Source organism: Petaurus breviceps, unplaced genomic scaffold, assembly GCF_028583685.1.
Source record: "Petaurus breviceps papuanus isolate PSGF00001 unplaced genomic scaffold, PetGlider_PUasm1.0 229, whole genome shotgun sequence".
NCBI lineage: Eukaryota > Metazoa > Chordata > Mammalia > Diprotodontia > Petauridae > Petaurus > Petaurus breviceps.
This window is the reverse complement of record NW_027185903.1, coordinates 1,142,911-1,161,762: the sequence shown is the minus strand read 5'-3', so window position 1 is coordinate 1,161,762 and position 18,852 is coordinate 1,142,911. Positions and strand designations below refer to the sequence as shown.

General features: G+C 36.6%; 1 protein-coding gene across 9 annotated transcripts in view; it reads right to left on the bottom strand.

Annotated features, from left to right (window-relative positions):
* The window catches only part of CCP110 (centriolar coiled-coil protein 110), a 29,353-nt gene extending 10,526 nt beyond the window's left edge, over positions 1-18,827 (bottom strand). For 3 of the 9 annotated variants that reach the window (XM_069096043.1, XM_069096037.1, XM_069096042.1), the window contains exons 1-6: positions 18,580-18,825; positions 13,624-13,779; positions 9,131-9,259; positions 3,965-5,627; positions 2,432-2,562; positions 513-690 (exon numbers count right to left, since the gene is read on the bottom strand). In XM_069096043.1, coding sequence (XP_068952144.1) covers positions 513-690; positions 2,432-2,562; positions 3,965-5,627; positions 9,131-9,259; positions 13,624-13,770 — 2,248 coding nt within the window. In that variant the 5' untranslated portion in view covers positions 13,771-13,779; positions 18,580-18,825. Of the gene's footprint in view, positions 1-512; positions 691-2,431; positions 2,563-3,964; positions 5,641-9,130; positions 9,260-13,623; positions 13,780-17,447; positions 17,515-18,420; positions 18,542-18,579 lie in introns of those variants that run through there. The other 6 variants (XM_069096039.1, XM_069096038.1, XM_069096040.1 and 3 more) reach the window with 6 other exon arrangements.
* Positions 18,828-18,852: the final 25 nt, after the last annotated feature.

Here is an 18,852-nt window from a genome sequence, read left to right as displayed (position 1 = left end):
AAGCAATCACAGGTGCCAGGCAGTTAGATATAGTGTAAGAGCACTCTAAAGATGACAATTTGTTTTTTATTTGCCATATGTCACCTGTCACATGAATGAACGCAGGCTGGGATACTTCCTTTACTAAAGTGATTACTCTCCTTTCAAACACCTGCTTATAAGTACCTGGACCGTTGCCAGCATTTAATTTCTCACTGGTTACCAAGCAGTTGGCAGATGGAGGTAACCTGGGAAAGCCATCATCTAATAATATTTCTTTAAAGACCTATCTACCATTCTTCTATGCAACATGACTAATGTGAAAATGTATTTAATAGGAATGTATGTGCAGAGCTCATATCAGATTGCAAGTCCTCTTGGAGAGGGAGGCAGAGAAAATTTAAAACTTATGCAAGTGAATGCTGAAAACTAAAAATGAGTAATTTAATTTAAAAAAAAAGACCTATCTACCACTTTCTGTATCAAGTAAAGTAAGAGAATTTTAAAGAAAACATAAGGCTTTAAATATTTACCAGAACTATTTGAATTTGCAATATGGAGAGTGTCCACTTGTGATAGCATTGTTTCTAGCAAGTCACTGTCACTTATTTTTTTCCATTCTAATTCCACTGCATTGTTAAGGTTCACTTCAGGCGTTTCTGCTGTAATTTCCTTCTTCTCTTTTAACATTCTCTCCTGTTCTTCTATTTCCTGCAGATTAATAGTCTATTACAATATGCCATCTCTCATGTTCAAACACATTTCCTTTATAAACTAATCAATCTATTTGTACAATGAAGTCTACTTTTTCTCTGATACAGATTTGCCAATTTCAGTGTATTTTAGTTAAATACAACAAGCATTTATTAGGCACTTATGTTTAAAGCACTGTTCTAGAAGCTGGGGATAGAAAGACAAAAGCCCATTCACCCAAGAACCTTACATTCTTTGGGGGGAGGGGAATAAAAAATAGACATAGATAAGTAAATATAAAAAGTCATTTGAGGAGAGAAAAATACTAGAAAGTGGGTATGAAGGGGAAGGTTCCAAAAAAGCTTCTTCAGCACTGAACTGAGCCTTGAAAGAAAATAAGAACTCTGATGAGAAAGAAGTATAAATCTACTTGTGCAGATTTACTGAGATAGAATGTTGAGGAGAGGGAACAGTCAAATCCATAAAAACAAGTAATATGAAATAAGGCTGGAAAAGTAGGTTGAAGTCAGAATGTAGTAGATTTCAAATTCCAGGCTAAAAGGCTTTTATTTTATCCTAGAAGGAACAGGGAAACATTAAATGTTTTGGGACAAGGCAGTAACATAGTCATACTTTTCCCCTGGAAGATTATCTTGGCAGCTGTGTGAACTGGAGGAGAGACACTGGAAGCAAAGAGATCTGTTAAGAAACTATTACAATAGTCAAAGTGAGAGGGAGAGAGGACCTGAACTACAATGGTGGCTACACAGATGGAGACTCCAAACAGATTTCAGAGATGATGTGGAGGTAGAACTATTTGTGTGCACTTATTATCTTTCATTCCTATCCCCCCCACAATAATTTAAAAAAAAACCAACAACCTCATAACAAATACACGTAGTCATGCAAAACAAATTCCCAAAAAGGTCATGTCCAAAAATGCATGTCTCATTCTAGATTTTAAGGTGTGGAAGCAGAATTGACAGGACTCAGCAAGTGATTAGATACTGGGGGAGTGGGGAACGGAACAAGAGGATGTGACAGGGAAAAGAGAAGGGTGAGCAGGAATAACTGGTGACGTCCCCAAGAGAAATAAGGAAATTTGGAGGATTTGGTGGGGAATTGATGAGTTCTATTCTGCACATGCTGAATTTGAGATTCTGAAGAATGGAAATGTTCAGAAACTAGTCAGAGATACAGCACCTGGGTTAAGGAAGAGATTAGGGCTAGATATAAGATTTGAGAGTCGCCTGAATACAAACAAAAGTTAGACCTATGAAAAAGGATAACTTGGCAAAAGACTTTTAGAGTTGCCATAGTAAAACAATTCATTGCCTTGTAGTGATCATTCTTTGCCATTAGCTAGGCTGTTTCTTGGATCATGGATACAGTCAAGAGGCCTGTACCCCAAAAGTTGTAATAGCTTATTCTCTATTAGCAAAGCCTTTGATATCCCAGGTTCTCTTTCACACTGCACTGATGTATCAGAGCCAAAGACCTTCCTTATTCAACAATGGCAGAAATAAAGGCTTGGATTAAGCATTAAGGAAACTATACTTTTGACATTTTACACAATTCCCTTTCATTCTTGGATTCCTTCATATGAATCATTTCATATACAGCCATCTTTCCACAAAAATGCTACAAACGTGTCAAAATCAATTAGCACTTTTACAATTCAATTTTATAAAACACCAAAAGCTAAAAATGTGCTGACTTTCACTTAACACCTCTACACGTCTGTATTAGAATGTCTCACCTTTTGTAATTTCTCCTGCTCTTTCTCTTGCTCAGCTATAAGTATTGATAACTGCTGAGCATGCTGTTCTTCAAGTCTCTTTCTCATTTCTTCAAAAGCCAACATCTTATTTTTTAGCATCTCTTCTCCTTCTGCAAAGAAACATGCTCTTTTTGGAAAACTTACTGCATTTTTAAAATACAACATTTTACAGCATCAAATTTTATAAGCATTATTGCACCAGGTCTTCTCAAATTACACAAAAAGCATGTTCCAAATGCATTTCACCACTGCACTCCATGTTGATGCTACCTAATAAAGACCCATAATACTTTATTTATGCTCATTTGATACTTTCCACCAATATCAGAATTAAAGCAAAACATTTGTCATCATAATTCTGTCTTATATTAGTCCGCTAGATGACAAAGACTCCACAAATGCATTACACATAAAAGGTGGAACCACCTGAGCTTATTCTATCATCTCTTCTCTCTCTCTTCTGGGTTCTCCGTTGTTGTTTTTTTCAGTATGTTATTTCAAAGGTGCAAAGACTTGAGTTTGGGGTTCTAAAGAACATTATACATTAAGTTCCAAACATATGAAAAAAAGGAGTGAATACATAAATAAGAAACTTGAAGATAAACTCATTAAATGTCAGGGTCATGAGATGCTACTAAATTTCAATGTAGGATATGTACATTGAATCACTTCTTGTATTGTCTTATTAAACCCAAAGAAATCTTCTTCTCTTACTGTGGATATAAAGATTTTCATGATAGATAAGAATTTATTGAGCTATTAGAATGGTTTTCTCACAATTTGTTCTGAATATGTCAGATGGCCTAATTTACTCTATTCCTATCCAGCTTTTTTGTTAGTGGTGACAATTATAAATATCAAGCATCAAAAGCTTTAATGTAGTATACTTTATATTGTAAGATTGAATAAAAGGAAAATTAACATTAAGATAAGAGTTCTGATAATACAGAACAAGATAGGGGAGAGTAAAATAATTAGGAATGTTGTTCCATTTAAAATCCCTTTACAAGATGTTTCTAGATGTATTACATCATTCCTATTTACAATTTCTTTCTCTAATCACTTGATGTCAAAATGTTTACTGAAGTAGCCAATGCCTTGCAAATCTAGCAGTGAACATCACAGAAAACCAATAGCAACTATAGCCCAAATGAAAGATCATATATCAGTATACCAGATTCAAATCAATAGGAGATGGTTTATACAAGAACTTTATTTTATCATTAGGAAAATCTTATTTCTAATACCATTATGGTATGGACAAGATATGGACCTCAAATGAGCACCTAAAGTTTTGTAATCTAAATAAGAAAGTGCATATGAATAATGAAAAACTTATTAAGTTACAATGTTGCTAGTTATAGACTATCTTGCCAGGTAGGTTCAATCCTACATATCATGATGCACAGATTAAAACAACTGCTTCCTTCAAAACTTAAAGATATCAATGAAAAAATTGCCATTTGGTATGTGGTTAGCACCAACTACATGAAAACTCTGGAGTACCCTTACCTCTGGAACTAATTTCTAACATCTCATTCTTGTTAATGTAGACAGATCCCTTAGGAAACCTTTTTTCCTGTATCCATCGTCTCTCCTGTTCAGCCGTTCCAGTTGTTAGGCCATAAGGGCTGTTTTCTTTTTGCAAGCCATCAACATCCAAATCAAGTTTCCGCTTCACCTTCTCAAAACTGTTTTCCACAAACTGTTCATTTCCACAGGACCCATTTGGTGTATCCGTCTGCTGCCTTTTATTCTGGCACTGCATCAGAAGTGGAGATGGATTTTGCACATCATAAGATTTATTCAGTTCCACTTGAGAATTACAGGTTTTTTCCAATACACCAGTTGTCTTGATCACATTCATGATTCCACACTTTTGACTTACTATGCATTGACTAGTTGCATATGGTTCATACAATTTTGGAACTACAGTACAATTATTGTCTGTTTTGTGCAGTTCTCTCCCATCAGATGCTATTTGACCCTCCATTGTAGCAGTTACATGAATGACTTTGTTTTCTACCTGGCTGATTGAATGCTGACACATTTCATTTGATTTACCTAAGGCTGATTCCTCACCTCCAGTTTCAGAAGTATTTTTGCTGACAATAGGAACTTTGCTAGAACAAACTTCAGTTAAATCAATAGGAAATTTTGGCATAGACTCAGGTATATTTGTTTTTTCATTGACATCTTGTATGATTAAATCCATGGCCCTTCCTTTTTCTTTGGGACTCAATTCATAGGCATTTACTGGGTTATTTATAAGTATGTGACCTGTCGATGAAGACTTAGGTCGTCTCCGGTGCATTTTAGGACTCACACTTGGCTCTGGACTGGGTAACTTGGCATAGGAACCTGTAAAGCTTTTGACAACACTACTTTCAGGATCAAAAGTGGAAGTGACTTTAAAATCTTCATCTTCATCCGAATCCAAAAGAGTTGATGTACCTATGCAAATGGGTATATCCACTTTGGAGAAGCTGGCCAAAGCTAAAGCATTCATGCTGTTCATCTGGGTGGTAGCACTTTGGAGAAGAATGTTTGATTTATTAAGGCTCGGTTTATCAAGTGAAACTGAACTACAGCTTTTGCTTATAAACCTTGCATTTTCTTTCCCAGAGTCGCTCATCTTAACGGCATCATTCTCTTTGTCTGAGTGGCTCTCGGTGATGCTCTTCTTTGAATTATTTCTCAAACTGCGTCGAGTTTGTTCTCGTTCTATGTATTCCTTTGACTTTTTCATAAGATTCTGAAGGCTTATCATATAAGGATCTGAGGTGGCTTCCTCAATGAGAGTGGGCTCCAACTCTCCTTCTCTTTTGGGGATATCATCTACTATCAGAGTCTCCTGTGAGGTACCTGAAGATGTCTCTGGAGAAGTTTCCTTTCCCAAAAGGTTAGGATCAGGGCTGTCATTTTGTTTGACAGAAATGCATGTTCCTATACCTTTATCTGAATCTGTCCCATTCGGTTTTATATGAGCAGTGGTATCAGAAGGCAAAATTTCAATAGTCTCTTCAACCTTCATTAAGGCAGACTGTTCAGTAAGACTTGGCAAACTATGATTTGGAAGTATTGTGGGAACATTCAAGTCTCTGACTTCTGAATTAAGAGAAATTGCCTCAGGTTCCCACTGATCAAAATCACTTATATTTGGTGCTTTTCTGACCTGCAAAGAAAAACTGGGAAATTATTTTAGTTATAGAAAAATGCCATTTAAGTTTTATAAATGTTATCCAACTGAAACAGACAAGAGTATATTTCTTAAGCACCTACTGTATGTACTGAAGGTACTGTATTCACATAGTATGAGAAGCTGGGGTCACAAATAAAAAGAATCAAATAATCTCTACTCACAAGAAGCTTAAGTTCTAATTGGGGGAAACAAAAAAAGCACACATGCACACACACACAGAGCATAAACATAATGTGGTTAAATACAAGGAAGTTTGAGAGGGAAGGTGCCAGCTGGGTGGATAAGAAAAGGCTTTATGCAAAAGATAGAACTTAAATCACAATTTAAAGGAAGAAGAGATAAGGAGGGAGTACATTTCAGGAGGTGGGAGATGGAGCTTCATGGGAAAGCCAAAAAAAAAAAAAAGACTAGTTTGGCTGGCTGGCAGAGTGTGGAAGGGAGAACAATGTGCAATAAGGAAAAAAAGATGGATGGGGCCAGTTTGTAAAGGGCTTTTAAAGTTAAACAGCAGAGTTTATGTTTGATTCCAGAAGCAATAGGAAGCCACTGCAATATCCTGAGTAGGGGAACCACACTGTCATATCTGAGATTAAGGAAAATTACTTTGTCAGCAGTGTGTAAGGTGGCTTAGTGTAGGGAAAGACTTGAAGCAGGAGACTAATAAGAGTGACACTGCAATAATTTAGGTGAGACCCTGGACTAAGGTTATAGTTCACACACACACACACACACACACACACACACACACACACACACACACTATGTACAATTAAATTGCTCTTTATAAGGAAAAAAATCAATGTGATCAAAGATAAATGTTACTAATCTCAGGAGTAATTTTTTCAAGTTTATGACAGCTATGTCATCATAGCAATATTTCCTACCATGTATAACATAACCTATTAGTCATACAAAAATAATGCGCTATAAGAAACTCTTCTGTAAAGTAATTTGATATTTAAAGTAGGGGATCCCTGACTCTTGGTTCTTTACAACAAACCTGACTACAAGCATTCCATAAATTGTGACTGAGGCAGCTAGATAATAGAGTGGATTGGATATAGAGTACCAGAGCGGCAATCAGGAAGACCTGAGTTCAAATACAGCCATAGAAACTTACTGAGGGACTCTAAGGAAGTTACTTAAACTCTATCTGCCTCAAGTTTTTTAATCTGTAAAACGAGGGTAAATAATAACCCTGAACTCCCAGGGTTGTTGTGAGGATCAAATGGGATAATACTCTTAAAGGTGCTATGTAAATGTTTGTTATTGCTATTATAATTAAGCAGACTTCACAGATGTTTATTCAAAGTTTCGTAACATCTCAGTATTAACAACAATTTAAGCACAAATTTACTTAAGGCAAACTATACTAAACAATAATCTAGTGGCCTTTAAAAACAACCACTAAGGTCAGGGTTCTGAAGATTTTTTGTTTCATACACCCCCTTAGCATTCTAATGAATCTTATGACCCTTCTCAGAATAATGTTTTTAAATACATAATGCTTTTAAAATAATGTTTTAAATACATGATATTAAAAAGATACATAACACATTAAAATATATAATACATAACACATAATACATTAAAAAAATAAGCTTATGGACTTCAGGTTAAGAACCCTTATGTTAAAGAAGGTATTTGTGGATAAGGAGATATATAGAGATCCTATGCAAATAAATAGTAAACTATAATAAAAATGAGTAAAATATAAATGCAAGAAAACTTTCACACAACACATTAAAATAACATCTTGAGTCCTAGATATTTCCCTCTGAAAAAAACGCAGATGCATAATGGGAAAATATAACTCGAATTAGGATATTTTCTGATACTAAGCAAGTCTGACTATAAAAGGGTGCTGCCATCCATGTCTCCTAATGGCAGGATGTCTAAAAAAGAACAACACACACTCCCCTCTTACCTTACCAATCCCCAGACATAATGGTTTCCAAGCAGTAAGTAATAAACAGTACAACAATACCACCTTGTTTCCATACATAGAAAGAAAAATAAGTATATCCATACTTAGCACAACAGAGCTAGGAGGGACTTAAGGAGATTCTTTAATGTAACACTACTCCCCCCATCATTTTCCTGATGAGGAAAATTAGAAGTGAACTGATTTTGTTCCAGGCACCAAAGTTAAAGGCAAAGCTAGGCCTGGAAAGAACCCTGATCTTCTGGCTCCCAGTTCAGTCTATTCTGACTACACTATACCACAATAAAACCAAATCCTCTACCTGCTCACTAAGATTTGTAGTTCTAAACAATTTAGATTATTTTGACAGATTAACCACAACAGCCAATAGTTTTATTCCAAATAATGTATTACAAAAAGCTGACATGAAATTTTGATTATAGTAGATAACGATTTTAAAAATTGTGCATTTTTCTATAAAATACCTAGACCTGTATGATTCATACATAAAAACAACCTACAGTGCTAATATTTCAAAGTTTCTTTTAAGAGAGATTATTCTCTAACTCTAATAATCGTATTCTATTGTGCAATTTATTCTGCTAATCTTTTGAAAATAATAATACTGGATTTTCTTTTTAATTATACAAAATATTAACTATACAGCCTCCACGACAACTGAATATGTGTGTGTGTGTGTGTTATGGTTCTAGAATTTGTGATGTGCACTGACTGGGTTAATTACTAATGTTATGAAACTTATCTCAGATAAACAACAGTGAGCTTAGCAGTTACCCAGTAATGTCTTAAAACATGATGCTAATATCAACTGGAGTGTGTAATTACACAGGACCAACCACAAACCCTGGGGATTAAGAAAACAACAAAATACGTAACCAATAGCATTATGCCACTGAATATGCTGGCAGCTGCTGGGTTTGTTTTTTTCAATGTGAGAACCCTTATTTCATTTTTAGTACTTGTTTACACAACCTTTCAAAAGAAACTCAACGCTATTCAAGTTTTAAATGACTTTAAACATTAATAATGGCAAATGGTAATAAACAAAGCAAATAAAATGGCCCTCAGCTAAATCTAGAGAATTCTATCTTCTATGTCATTTATATTAATGAAAACTATCCATAGGTACTCAAGCATAATTTGAACTAAAGTGAATTTTTATAGATTTACCTTATCAGAGAATGAAAATGAGGTCACTGGTCAACTAATAAGTACAAAAGCAAACTTCAGTAAATAAATTAAGGAATTTCTAACTAACAATAGAGCATTTTAAAATAGTAACAAGGCCCAAACAATCGCTATTACATTCATGTATGGGTCCCTTGTCCAAACATCCACTGATCTAAGTACTAGTCATCACTCATCACTTACAAACAACCACATTTTTTGTGTGGACATAAAAAAAAAAAAAGACAAACTGTGATTTCTCAAACATAATGGTAAACACAGTAGATCATTAACAACCTAGGAATTAAAAATAAATGTCCTGGGGAATTAACTTCTTTATCAAAACTAATGGGGCTAGACACACCTGAACATTTTCCAGGATCTCCTGGACACGATTCAGTAAGGCTTTCTTCCTGCTACTCTGTTTTCGTGCTTCTATATCAAGTGCTTTCTGCTTCTCTTGCTGCATTTCTTTTCTTCTCTCAACATTGAGCTGTGAAATACATAGCAAATTATTTTTTTCTAGTAGCAAAACACTGTATGATCCATAAGAAACTTTAAAACCAGTCAGTAACCAAACCGGTGGTTAAGTGACTAAATAAATCTGTAAAAACTTGTTCACTTTTATCAAAGGCTCTTAAATGAACCAAACAGACATTTTTCTATCACAGAAATAGCAATAAGTTCCTGTTCTTGGTTAAATCCACCAGTTTTTATTCCCTCCTCCAAATGTTTAACTCATTTTTGCCTTAAAAACAAAACTACAAATAATCCTAATAAAAAAAGATAAAAAATCCTATTTGTCATCATTCCAAGAGAAAGTGTATTTCCAGCTTTTTATCTTTGTAGATTTCAATAAAAAGGTACAGGATCTGAAATAAAATTAAAAGCTACAAATCTTTAAATTAAGACAACTAGGAGGCTTCACCAGACACTCAGTAAATTAGCAAGATGACAAAAGATGTAAATAGTCAATGCTAGACAGAAGGCAGAAAGGCATACCTTCTATGGAATTGTAAATTAACCCAACCATTCTAGAAAGCAATTTGTAATTATGTTAGAAATTAAAGTTCCTAAAATGCCCAAACTCTTCAGCCCAGAGACTGCACCACTAAGGCATATATTTCCAGGAAGTCAAAGACAGAAATTCCGATAAACACCAAAAAATTCATAGCAATGTTTCATTTGTTTTTGTGGTAGCAAAAGAGCTAGAAATTAGGTAGGCATCTAATAAATGGGGAATGGCTAAACAAACTGTAGTCCATGAATGAAATGGAATATTATTGTACAATAAGAAGTGACAAATATTAAGAATTCAGAGAATTCTTATAGAAAGAAGAAAGCTTATATACTTACACTTATATAAAACATAAAAGTGATGCAGCATGAAGCATGCAGAAAAAAACTATACACAAAAACAAGTAAACAAGTAAAGAGAAAGAACAACAAAATGAACGAGAAAGCATTTATTGTGTGCTTACCATGCACAAAACACTGAATACTGTGTAATTATAATGATAAGGTTGGCCTCAGTGAAGAGTTAAGAAAATGTCCCTCCTTCCCCCTTCACTTCAGAGGTAGGAACTGAAGAGTATGAAATACTGTACATACTGTCAGATACAGTCAATGTGAAAAGTGGTTTAAAGGCCTAAAAGGCCACACAAAGGAAGACTCTGACTTTGCATTTGATTCTAGACCTAACAGGGGCCTGCTGAAATTTACTGGAGAAAGGGAGAGACATCATAATAGCAACTAACATCTAATAATTCTTTAAGTTTTGCAAAGTGATTTTAATACATGATCTCATCTAAAACATGGTAAGGTCAGATTTCATACATCAGGACTATCACACTGGCACACAGCTGTGTGTGTAGGAGGGAGAGACTTGAGGCAGGAACACCAATCAAGGGGATATTGTAATAATCCAGGCAAAAGGTGATGTGGGCCCAAGCTAAGGTAGTACTCCTTACTAGAAAGAAGGGAAGAGATGCACAAGATGTTGTTAAGGCAGAACTGACAAGTCTTGGCAACAGAATGCATATAATGTTGGTAAGGAGTAATGACAAGCTAAGGATGCCTGAAGCTGCAAACTCATGTGACTCAGAAGAAAGTCGTACCCTCATTCTAAAGAGGGAAGTTTGGAAAAATAATGGATTTAGGAAAGATGATAATTTTCTTCTGCTTCATGACCCCTAAAGTGTTCTTTTACTGTTTTTCACCTTCATCATGGTCATCGATGAGAATTCCTCCTCCTCTCAGTTCTTTCCCAGGCTGTCAACCCTGAACTAGCTACTCTCTTCTCTCTTCCCTATCTCAACCCTTCAATGAATTAATTCACCTCTATGCTGTCCTCTACACTCAAATCCCTTGCCCTGCCGTCCCATTGCTAATCATTCCTTGCCACAACCCAACCTTGGGTTATTCCTACCATTTGCCACTTTTGCTCCATTCCTGTGCTACTGAACTGAGCTGGAGAAAAGTCACAAAACTGTGTTGATAGTATCTATCACAAATTTACATTACATGATTCTCAATTGGGACCCTCACAGTAGCAAGGCAATCCTTTTATACTTCCCTAATTAATTCACACACAAACTCCCATCACATACCACAATGGCTACCCCAAACCTTTTCATCCCTTTTCAAGAATTTCAGGTACCCTATGCCCCTATACTATCAACTGAGAACTTTGCCTCATTTGTTGTTATGTAGTCACTTTCAGTTGGTCTTAGCAAAGATACTGGAGTGGTGTGTTATTTCCTTAGGATCCCAGCTCATTTTATAGATGAGGAAACTGTTACACATCAAGTAAGTGTCTATGCTCAGATATGAACTCAAGTCTTCCTAACTACAAGCCCCACAATCTATTTACTGTACCAGCTAATTGTCCCAACCTTGAGCGATACTAATTTGAAAAAACTGAGGTCATTTGTTGGCTCAATTGTCTTTCCCAACATCCCCTCCTTCACCAGTCTCACATGAAGAGGCTTGTATTCTCCTTGTCAAGGTAAATCCCTCTGTGTATATGATTCCATTTCATCACACATTCTTCAGAAAATTGTCCTCTCTTTCAAACCTACTCTCTCACTAATCTTCAATTTCTTTCTACCGACTGACTAAATACACTCATATTTCCTTCACCTTTAAATAACCTTTAATTGATCTGACCACCCCTCTTAGCTGTCTTCTACCATTCCTCCCTTTAGTAGCTATATTCCTTGGAAAATCCATTTACATATAATCTATGCCTCCACTTTCTCTCCTGTCACTCTCATATAAGCCAAGTCCTTTGCAATCTTAATGCTGACCTCATCATTTAAGTAAAATTGCTCTCTCCAAAATTTCCCATGATTTCTTAATTGCCACATTCACTGACTTTCCTCTATCCTCATCCTTCTTAACCTCTCACTGGCCTTTGACACTGACCATCATTTTCTCCGGGATACTCTATCCTAAGTTTTTCAAACAGTTTTCTTCTGTTTTTCCTCTTACCTATCTGATCACCCCTCAAGTCTCCTTTGCTGGTTCTTCATCCAGGTCATGACTACTAATCATAGGGGTCCCCAAGGTTCTGCCCTAGGCTGCCTTCTTTTCTGTCTACCATCTTACTTGGTGACCTTATTAGCTCTAGTGGGCTAAATAATGAAAAGAATTCCCAGATCTTTACATCCAGCTCTAGCTTCTCTCCTAAGCTCTAACCAACTGCCTTTTGGACATCTCCAACAGCATGTTCTATAGACATCACAAACTTGATACACTGAAAATAAAACTCATCTTTTCCCGCAAACCTTCTCTTCTTCCCTACTGCTGTCAAGGCCATCCTTCCAGGCCTACAGCATCAGTGCTATCTTTAACTCCTCCCTCACACTCATGTATGTCCTTATCTGTTGCCAAGCCTTGTTCATTTTACCTTCACAATATCTCCTGTATATATTTCCCATTCTCTCCACTCATACAAACACCACCCTGACACAGGTCCTCATCACCTCATACCTGTACTACTGCAATAGCCTGCTGGTAGGTCTGCCTGCCTAGTCTCTTCACTCATCCGTACTTAATGGGGACTGCCAAAATGATATTACTAAAGCACAAAACTTGACCGTGTCACTCCCTACCCAATAAAATCCACTGAATCCCTATCACCTCCAAGATCAACTATAAAATCCTCTGGTTTTTAAAGCCCTTCACAAACTAGCTCCTTCCTACCTTCCCAGGATTCTTCTGCTTTCTTTCCCCCAGTTCACGTACTGTACAGTCCAGCAACACTGGCCTTCTTGTTGTTGCTCCTACATGACCTTTGGTCCCCAGACTCTGTGCCTTTTCCCTGTCACCTCTTGGCTTCCTTCAAGACTCAGTTCAAGGGCCACTTTTTAAGGAGGCTTTCTGAATCCCACTAAACTCCCAAAGTCAGTTTTTTTCCTTCTGAGAACACCTTCTATCTATCTATTTGTCTGTCTATCTATTATGCATACTTCCTTTAAAGTTCTTTCCTACATCAGAATTCAAGCTTCTTGGGCAGGAACTATATTTTTGCCTTTCTTTGTATCTCTGACACTAAGTCCAGTGACTAGAACAAAACAAGACCTTAATAAATGCTTGCTGACTGAGCACTGACATAGCTAGCACGTGTCAGAGGCGCGAAATGAACCCATCTAAGTACAATACCAAACTGCCACTACAAGAATGAATTGACATGTTAAAAACAGATTTCACTGCTCCTGGTTAGTGCAAAAGGGTAGGACTAACAGGAACAAGTCAACTCACTTCATTTATCTAAAACATTCATGTTATCAACAGATATTTATTTAAGTGAAAAAAATATAACCTAGGCACCAACTGGAAATAAAGAAATTTTACCAATGGAGAAAGCACAGCAACTCCATGGAAGCGAATGAGCGAAATGTTCTCAGGTTGACTAGGTGGAAAAGTTTCTTGAGATAGTGACTCTCCTTGGATTCTGACAAGGCTTTTCTCGCAAAACTTTTCATATTCCTCCATTATCATACAATTAAGCTGTAAGAATAAAAATAGTATTAATACTAATTAACAGTGTTAAATACTATTAATAATAAAAACTAAAAACACCTGAAAATGTAATTTAAGGCATTTGAAAAATGATTTTAGGTATAATAAATATTTCCCAAATTTAAAGTGCTTGCTACTAAAATTGTCTATTCAGAAAACTAAATACATAATTCTGACACTTAAATAGTACCTAACTCAGATAGATGAAAGCATCCAACATACCACGCAAGCATACTGCACTTTGTGCAGCTAACATGTTTATGGGTATCTATATGAAACTGAATTTTTAAAAATCAAAGTGATTTTAAGTACAAAATGAATCCAGCATTAAATGGGGGGAAAATCTCTCCTGTTGCCCACATGATCAGATTTCTCAGATACGAAAAAAGATTTATAAACTCATCAATTTCAATGTTCCCTCTAAAGATGCAAATTGTTATATATCCATGTACAAATCTTGTCTGTGTATTCACTCCCTTGAGTTCATCGCTCAAAATCCACCCAACATGCTGGAAACCTTTCTCAGTTTCTCCAGATGTTGCAAAGATACTCTCTATTACCCATTTAATAAGCTTAAACTTAGTTTATAGTACTAGGCTTTCATAAATGGGGCACAATAGAGAAGAAAAACTATATCCAACCATACCAATAAATCTTTCCAATAGCCAGATCTCTTTGTCTGTTGGAATGTCTCCTTCCTTATGAACTCAGTGGGAATAATAAAATGTCACCTCTGACCTCCCAGAGGTATCATGAGCACCAGAGAGTATTCAAGCTGGACAAGAGTTTAAAGAGTATCTGATCCAGGGGCAGCTAGGTGGCACAGTGATAGGCACCAGCCCTGGAGTCAGGAAGATCTGAATGAAAATCCAGTCTCAGATACCTACTAACTATATGACCCAGGGCAAGTCACTTAACTTGACTGCTTTGAGGAAAAAAAAAAGCCAGGTCTGATCCAACCTATTCATTGTACCAAAAAGGACTCAATGGACCAGAAAGCTTGCTTCGCCCTAAGTCACACAGCTAAGAAGAAGTTGTACTAGGGCTCCATCTCAAGTCTTTAGGCTCCAAGTCCTTCACTCTTGAATACATCATCTGAATCAAGCTTCACTATCTTCTGATTTAAGCAACATCATCACTACAAAACTATTGTAGTTTGCGTGGAAAATAGAAAGAATAACAATGTTTATCTGTGGAGAATGCTCTATGTTTTGTAGCCTGTTTGGACAGATGTTTATTAACTAATAATAATTATAATTAACAATTATATTAATGTTAATAAAATATTATATAGATTAGTATTATAATTATATTATATATTAATAATATATAACAATAATAGCTAAACTTTAAAAAAATTAATAGCCAGAGAAGCTGACTTATCAATGCAATAAGATTTCACTTATTTTAAGAGCATGCTTTATTCCAGGGCTCGGGCCAGGTCCTTTCTAATGTATATAAGAAATAAGAAATGCAAATATTCCATGATTGTATATTAATGTATTTTTGTTACTGAAAATTTTGACAATAACAAAAATAACAATTCTTCTAGTAATTCTACTGTTTCTTTGTAATGTTATCTGTAAAAGTAACCTGGAAGACACTAGATGTGGTATTAATTTACTCATTCACACCAATCAACCAACAATTTATTGGATGCCCATGGAGTATGAAAAACTTTTTTAAAGCATACTAAATTAAAAAGAAATGGAAACATGTTTTAAAAGTGTAAATAGTCTCAGTATAGATATACTCCATTATAAGGAAACCCAATAAAACATGTTTCTTTAAGTATTGACTGATAAGTGACTACATAACAAAGAAACTCCAGACCAGAGAAACTCTACAACTTAATGGAATTTTATGGTTGAAAAACCTTGGAGATCATCTAGAAAGTCTCTCATTTTGCAGGTGAAGAAACTGAGAAGTGATTTTTCCAGAGGTCACATAGCTAGTGACCTCTGTTGGGAGATCTAGCTAACTAATGTTCAGCTGGAAATTAAAATAAAGAATTCCTGAAATTAAAATAAAATTAATAGGAAAATAAAATTTAGTTTCCCTCTTATCTAAATTTCTTCTTTACTCATAATAACAAGACTTCTTCTGTCAGCCTAATTTTTAACAAGAGTTTGACTTTGAATAATTTCCCAAGAATACTTCAAATGAAATCATAAAAATCTGATGTCAACTTTTTTCAATAAGTTTTGCTGCATCAAGGCATTATTTATACTTTTTACACTCATTTCAAAGCTGGACACTTTCAAGTTCTCATTAAAACATCAGGTTACAAGAGCTAACTTTTATATAGTGCTTTAAGCTTTGCAAAATGCTTCACATCCCATTTGCTTCTCATAACAACCCTATGAAGCTATTTATGACCATTTTACAAATGAGGAAAGAGGTGCAAATCCAAATTGTTTAAGTGGCTAATGTAAGCAGTAGAATATAATTCTTTGTACTTGTATCCCCTACACTAGCACAATTTAATAAATGCTGACTGGTTGATTTGAACCCAAGTTCTTCTAACTCCACTTACAGAACTCTTCTCTTCACAGAAGAAAAGTCAGAAAACTTAAATGAACCTAGTTTCAGTGTGAATCCTGAAAAATAGTTTTAATAATAAAAATAGTTCAACTCAATCCACAAAACATCTACTTTTACAGATATTTTATCATACACTATATATGGAATGTACCTCCTAAAAAAATAAAGCTAAACTTGACATTCCATTTTGCCTCTGCCAACTAACTGCCAAGTTTTGCAAGTTTATCTCATGAAAATCTTGGAAATTCCTAAGAATGTTCTAATAATACTACATAACAAACACATGGTTTCAAGTTCTATTTGCAGAGGACCTCTTACAAAATGCAAAGATTTAGAAATGAAAATCTTGTATCTTGTATTAGAAACTAATCAACTTAGAAATTAAAATCTTGTATCTTTATTAGAAACTAATCAACTTGATCTGAAGAAAGCACCTATCAAAGATCCCCATTTCCGAGCCCTTCAAAAAAGAAACTGAAACATTCATCCAGGAACAGAAGAATTTAGAGAAGGATGGTTTCATTGGCAATACTCTCATGGGGAAATTAGTACCTCTAAATTACAATGTCAACCATTTAAAAAGTGAGTAATCTATGTTACATATGATTAGACAGGTGGATGCTGAATTACTCATATCACAATCCACTGTTAATAAGTTTTAAACTTAAAGGGGCCTCTGGCCACAAAGCCATCCCAGGCCACAAAGCCTACCCAATTGTAACTCCACAGTAAGCTTTGTATTCGGTTCCCTATTTGCATGTAATTGGGTGGTCATCCTTTTCTTAGAAATCCTTTAGTAATCCCATAAATTTAGGAACCTATTCATTATTAATTCAGCATTCCAGAAATGTAGTATTCCCTTTCTACCAGAAATTTCAGAAAAAGTAAGATACAACTATGCAAGATGAGAGAGAATTACTGTGGTAACCTAGTAATAAAGACCAACAGAATTTTCTCTCTATTCATTTGGTTCAAACTTCAGAGAGTTCATTTTTATTCTTCTCTCCCTTGGACCAATCAGTTGCCAAATCTTGTCAATTCTACTAACTCCACAACAGCCCTTCACATCTGTCCCCCTCCACTCAAATGAATCAGCTCCTATCACTTCTTACCTGAAATACAATAGCTTAACTGGTTTCCATGATTCCAGTCTCTTCCCCTTCCAATTCACTTCCACATAGCAGTAAAATTAGTATTCCTAAAACATCAATCTGATTACATCAGCCTCCTCCTCAAAAATCTTTAGTTGGCTCTCTATTGCCTCCAGAATCAAATATAAACTTCTCAGTCTGGCATTTTTGAAGCTCTTCACGATCTGGTTCCTACCTACCTTTTTAGACTCATTTTTATCCTACTCACCTTCAGGATTCTTATTTTCAGCCAAACTAGCCTATTTGCTATTTCCTAACCTCAGCTTTCCAATTCCAGCTCTCAAGGACAGAAGCCAATCCTTCCCAACTCACCCATCACCTCACCCCAGCCTAAGGGAATCCTAACATCCCCTTTCAGGTCCAGTACTCCCTACACTGATCCACCCATTTGCCACAGATCTCCCTCCCTCCTCAAATTATGCTTCCACACATCTGTTTACATATTGCAGTACCCAACAGAAATTAAGCTTCCAGAGGGCAGGGCCACTTTTTTTTTTTTCATTTTTTTCTTTAAATGCCTAAGGTCTAGCCTAAAGAGCTTTGCAAAACTAGGGACTCAGCAAACAGCAATCTAACTGATAAATAGTGGTCCCTAAGCCTTATCAGCAAGAGAAAAGCAAAGGGAAGGTCAGGTATCCACCCCTCCCAAGCACTGTGGAAGATATACAAGCAGTTCCCAGCCCAGAAAAGAACTGGGTATGGGTGTTCGTAGCTGTCTTTTTTTTTTTTTTTATTCAGGTGTGTACAGGCTCCCTACTCAAAGATTTCCACAGGCATTAGAGTCTTTCTCTTTACTCCACCCTATCCCACCTACCCCAAGGAGCATTAAACTCAGATCTAGTCGACGCCCCGCAGTTCCATTAACCCCGCATCATCATCATCACCATCCCCACCACCATCAACACCATCATCCCATGAGCTACCACAAACGCACTCCTGCCTCTCCTTCCCCCACCTAGCCAGGCGATGCAGACGAGGGGTCCTCGGGACTGCAGGAGCAGGAACGAAAGCCTCTAGGACCCAGGCACCGCCTCATCCCCGCCCCCAGCCGCGACGCGAAGCCCCCGGTGCCCGCCGCCCCCTATGCACCCACCTACTTCCCTTCCGCAACCCCCAGCGTCCTTTCGGACTCTGTCTCTCTTCCTGCACGACCTCAGGAGAAGACAAAGGGATCAGGCTTTATCTGCAGATCGCACCCCGCTCCGCCGCCGTCTCCTCCTCCTCCTCCCCGCCATATTACGGGTCTCAAGGCGGCAACGGCGGCACCTGGCAACCGCTGTTGCCGCGGCCCGCAGCCACCGCCCTCGTTCCGCCTCCCAGGCAGGGCACTTCCGGTGCCGGAAGGCGGGAGTAAAGGTACTGCCTC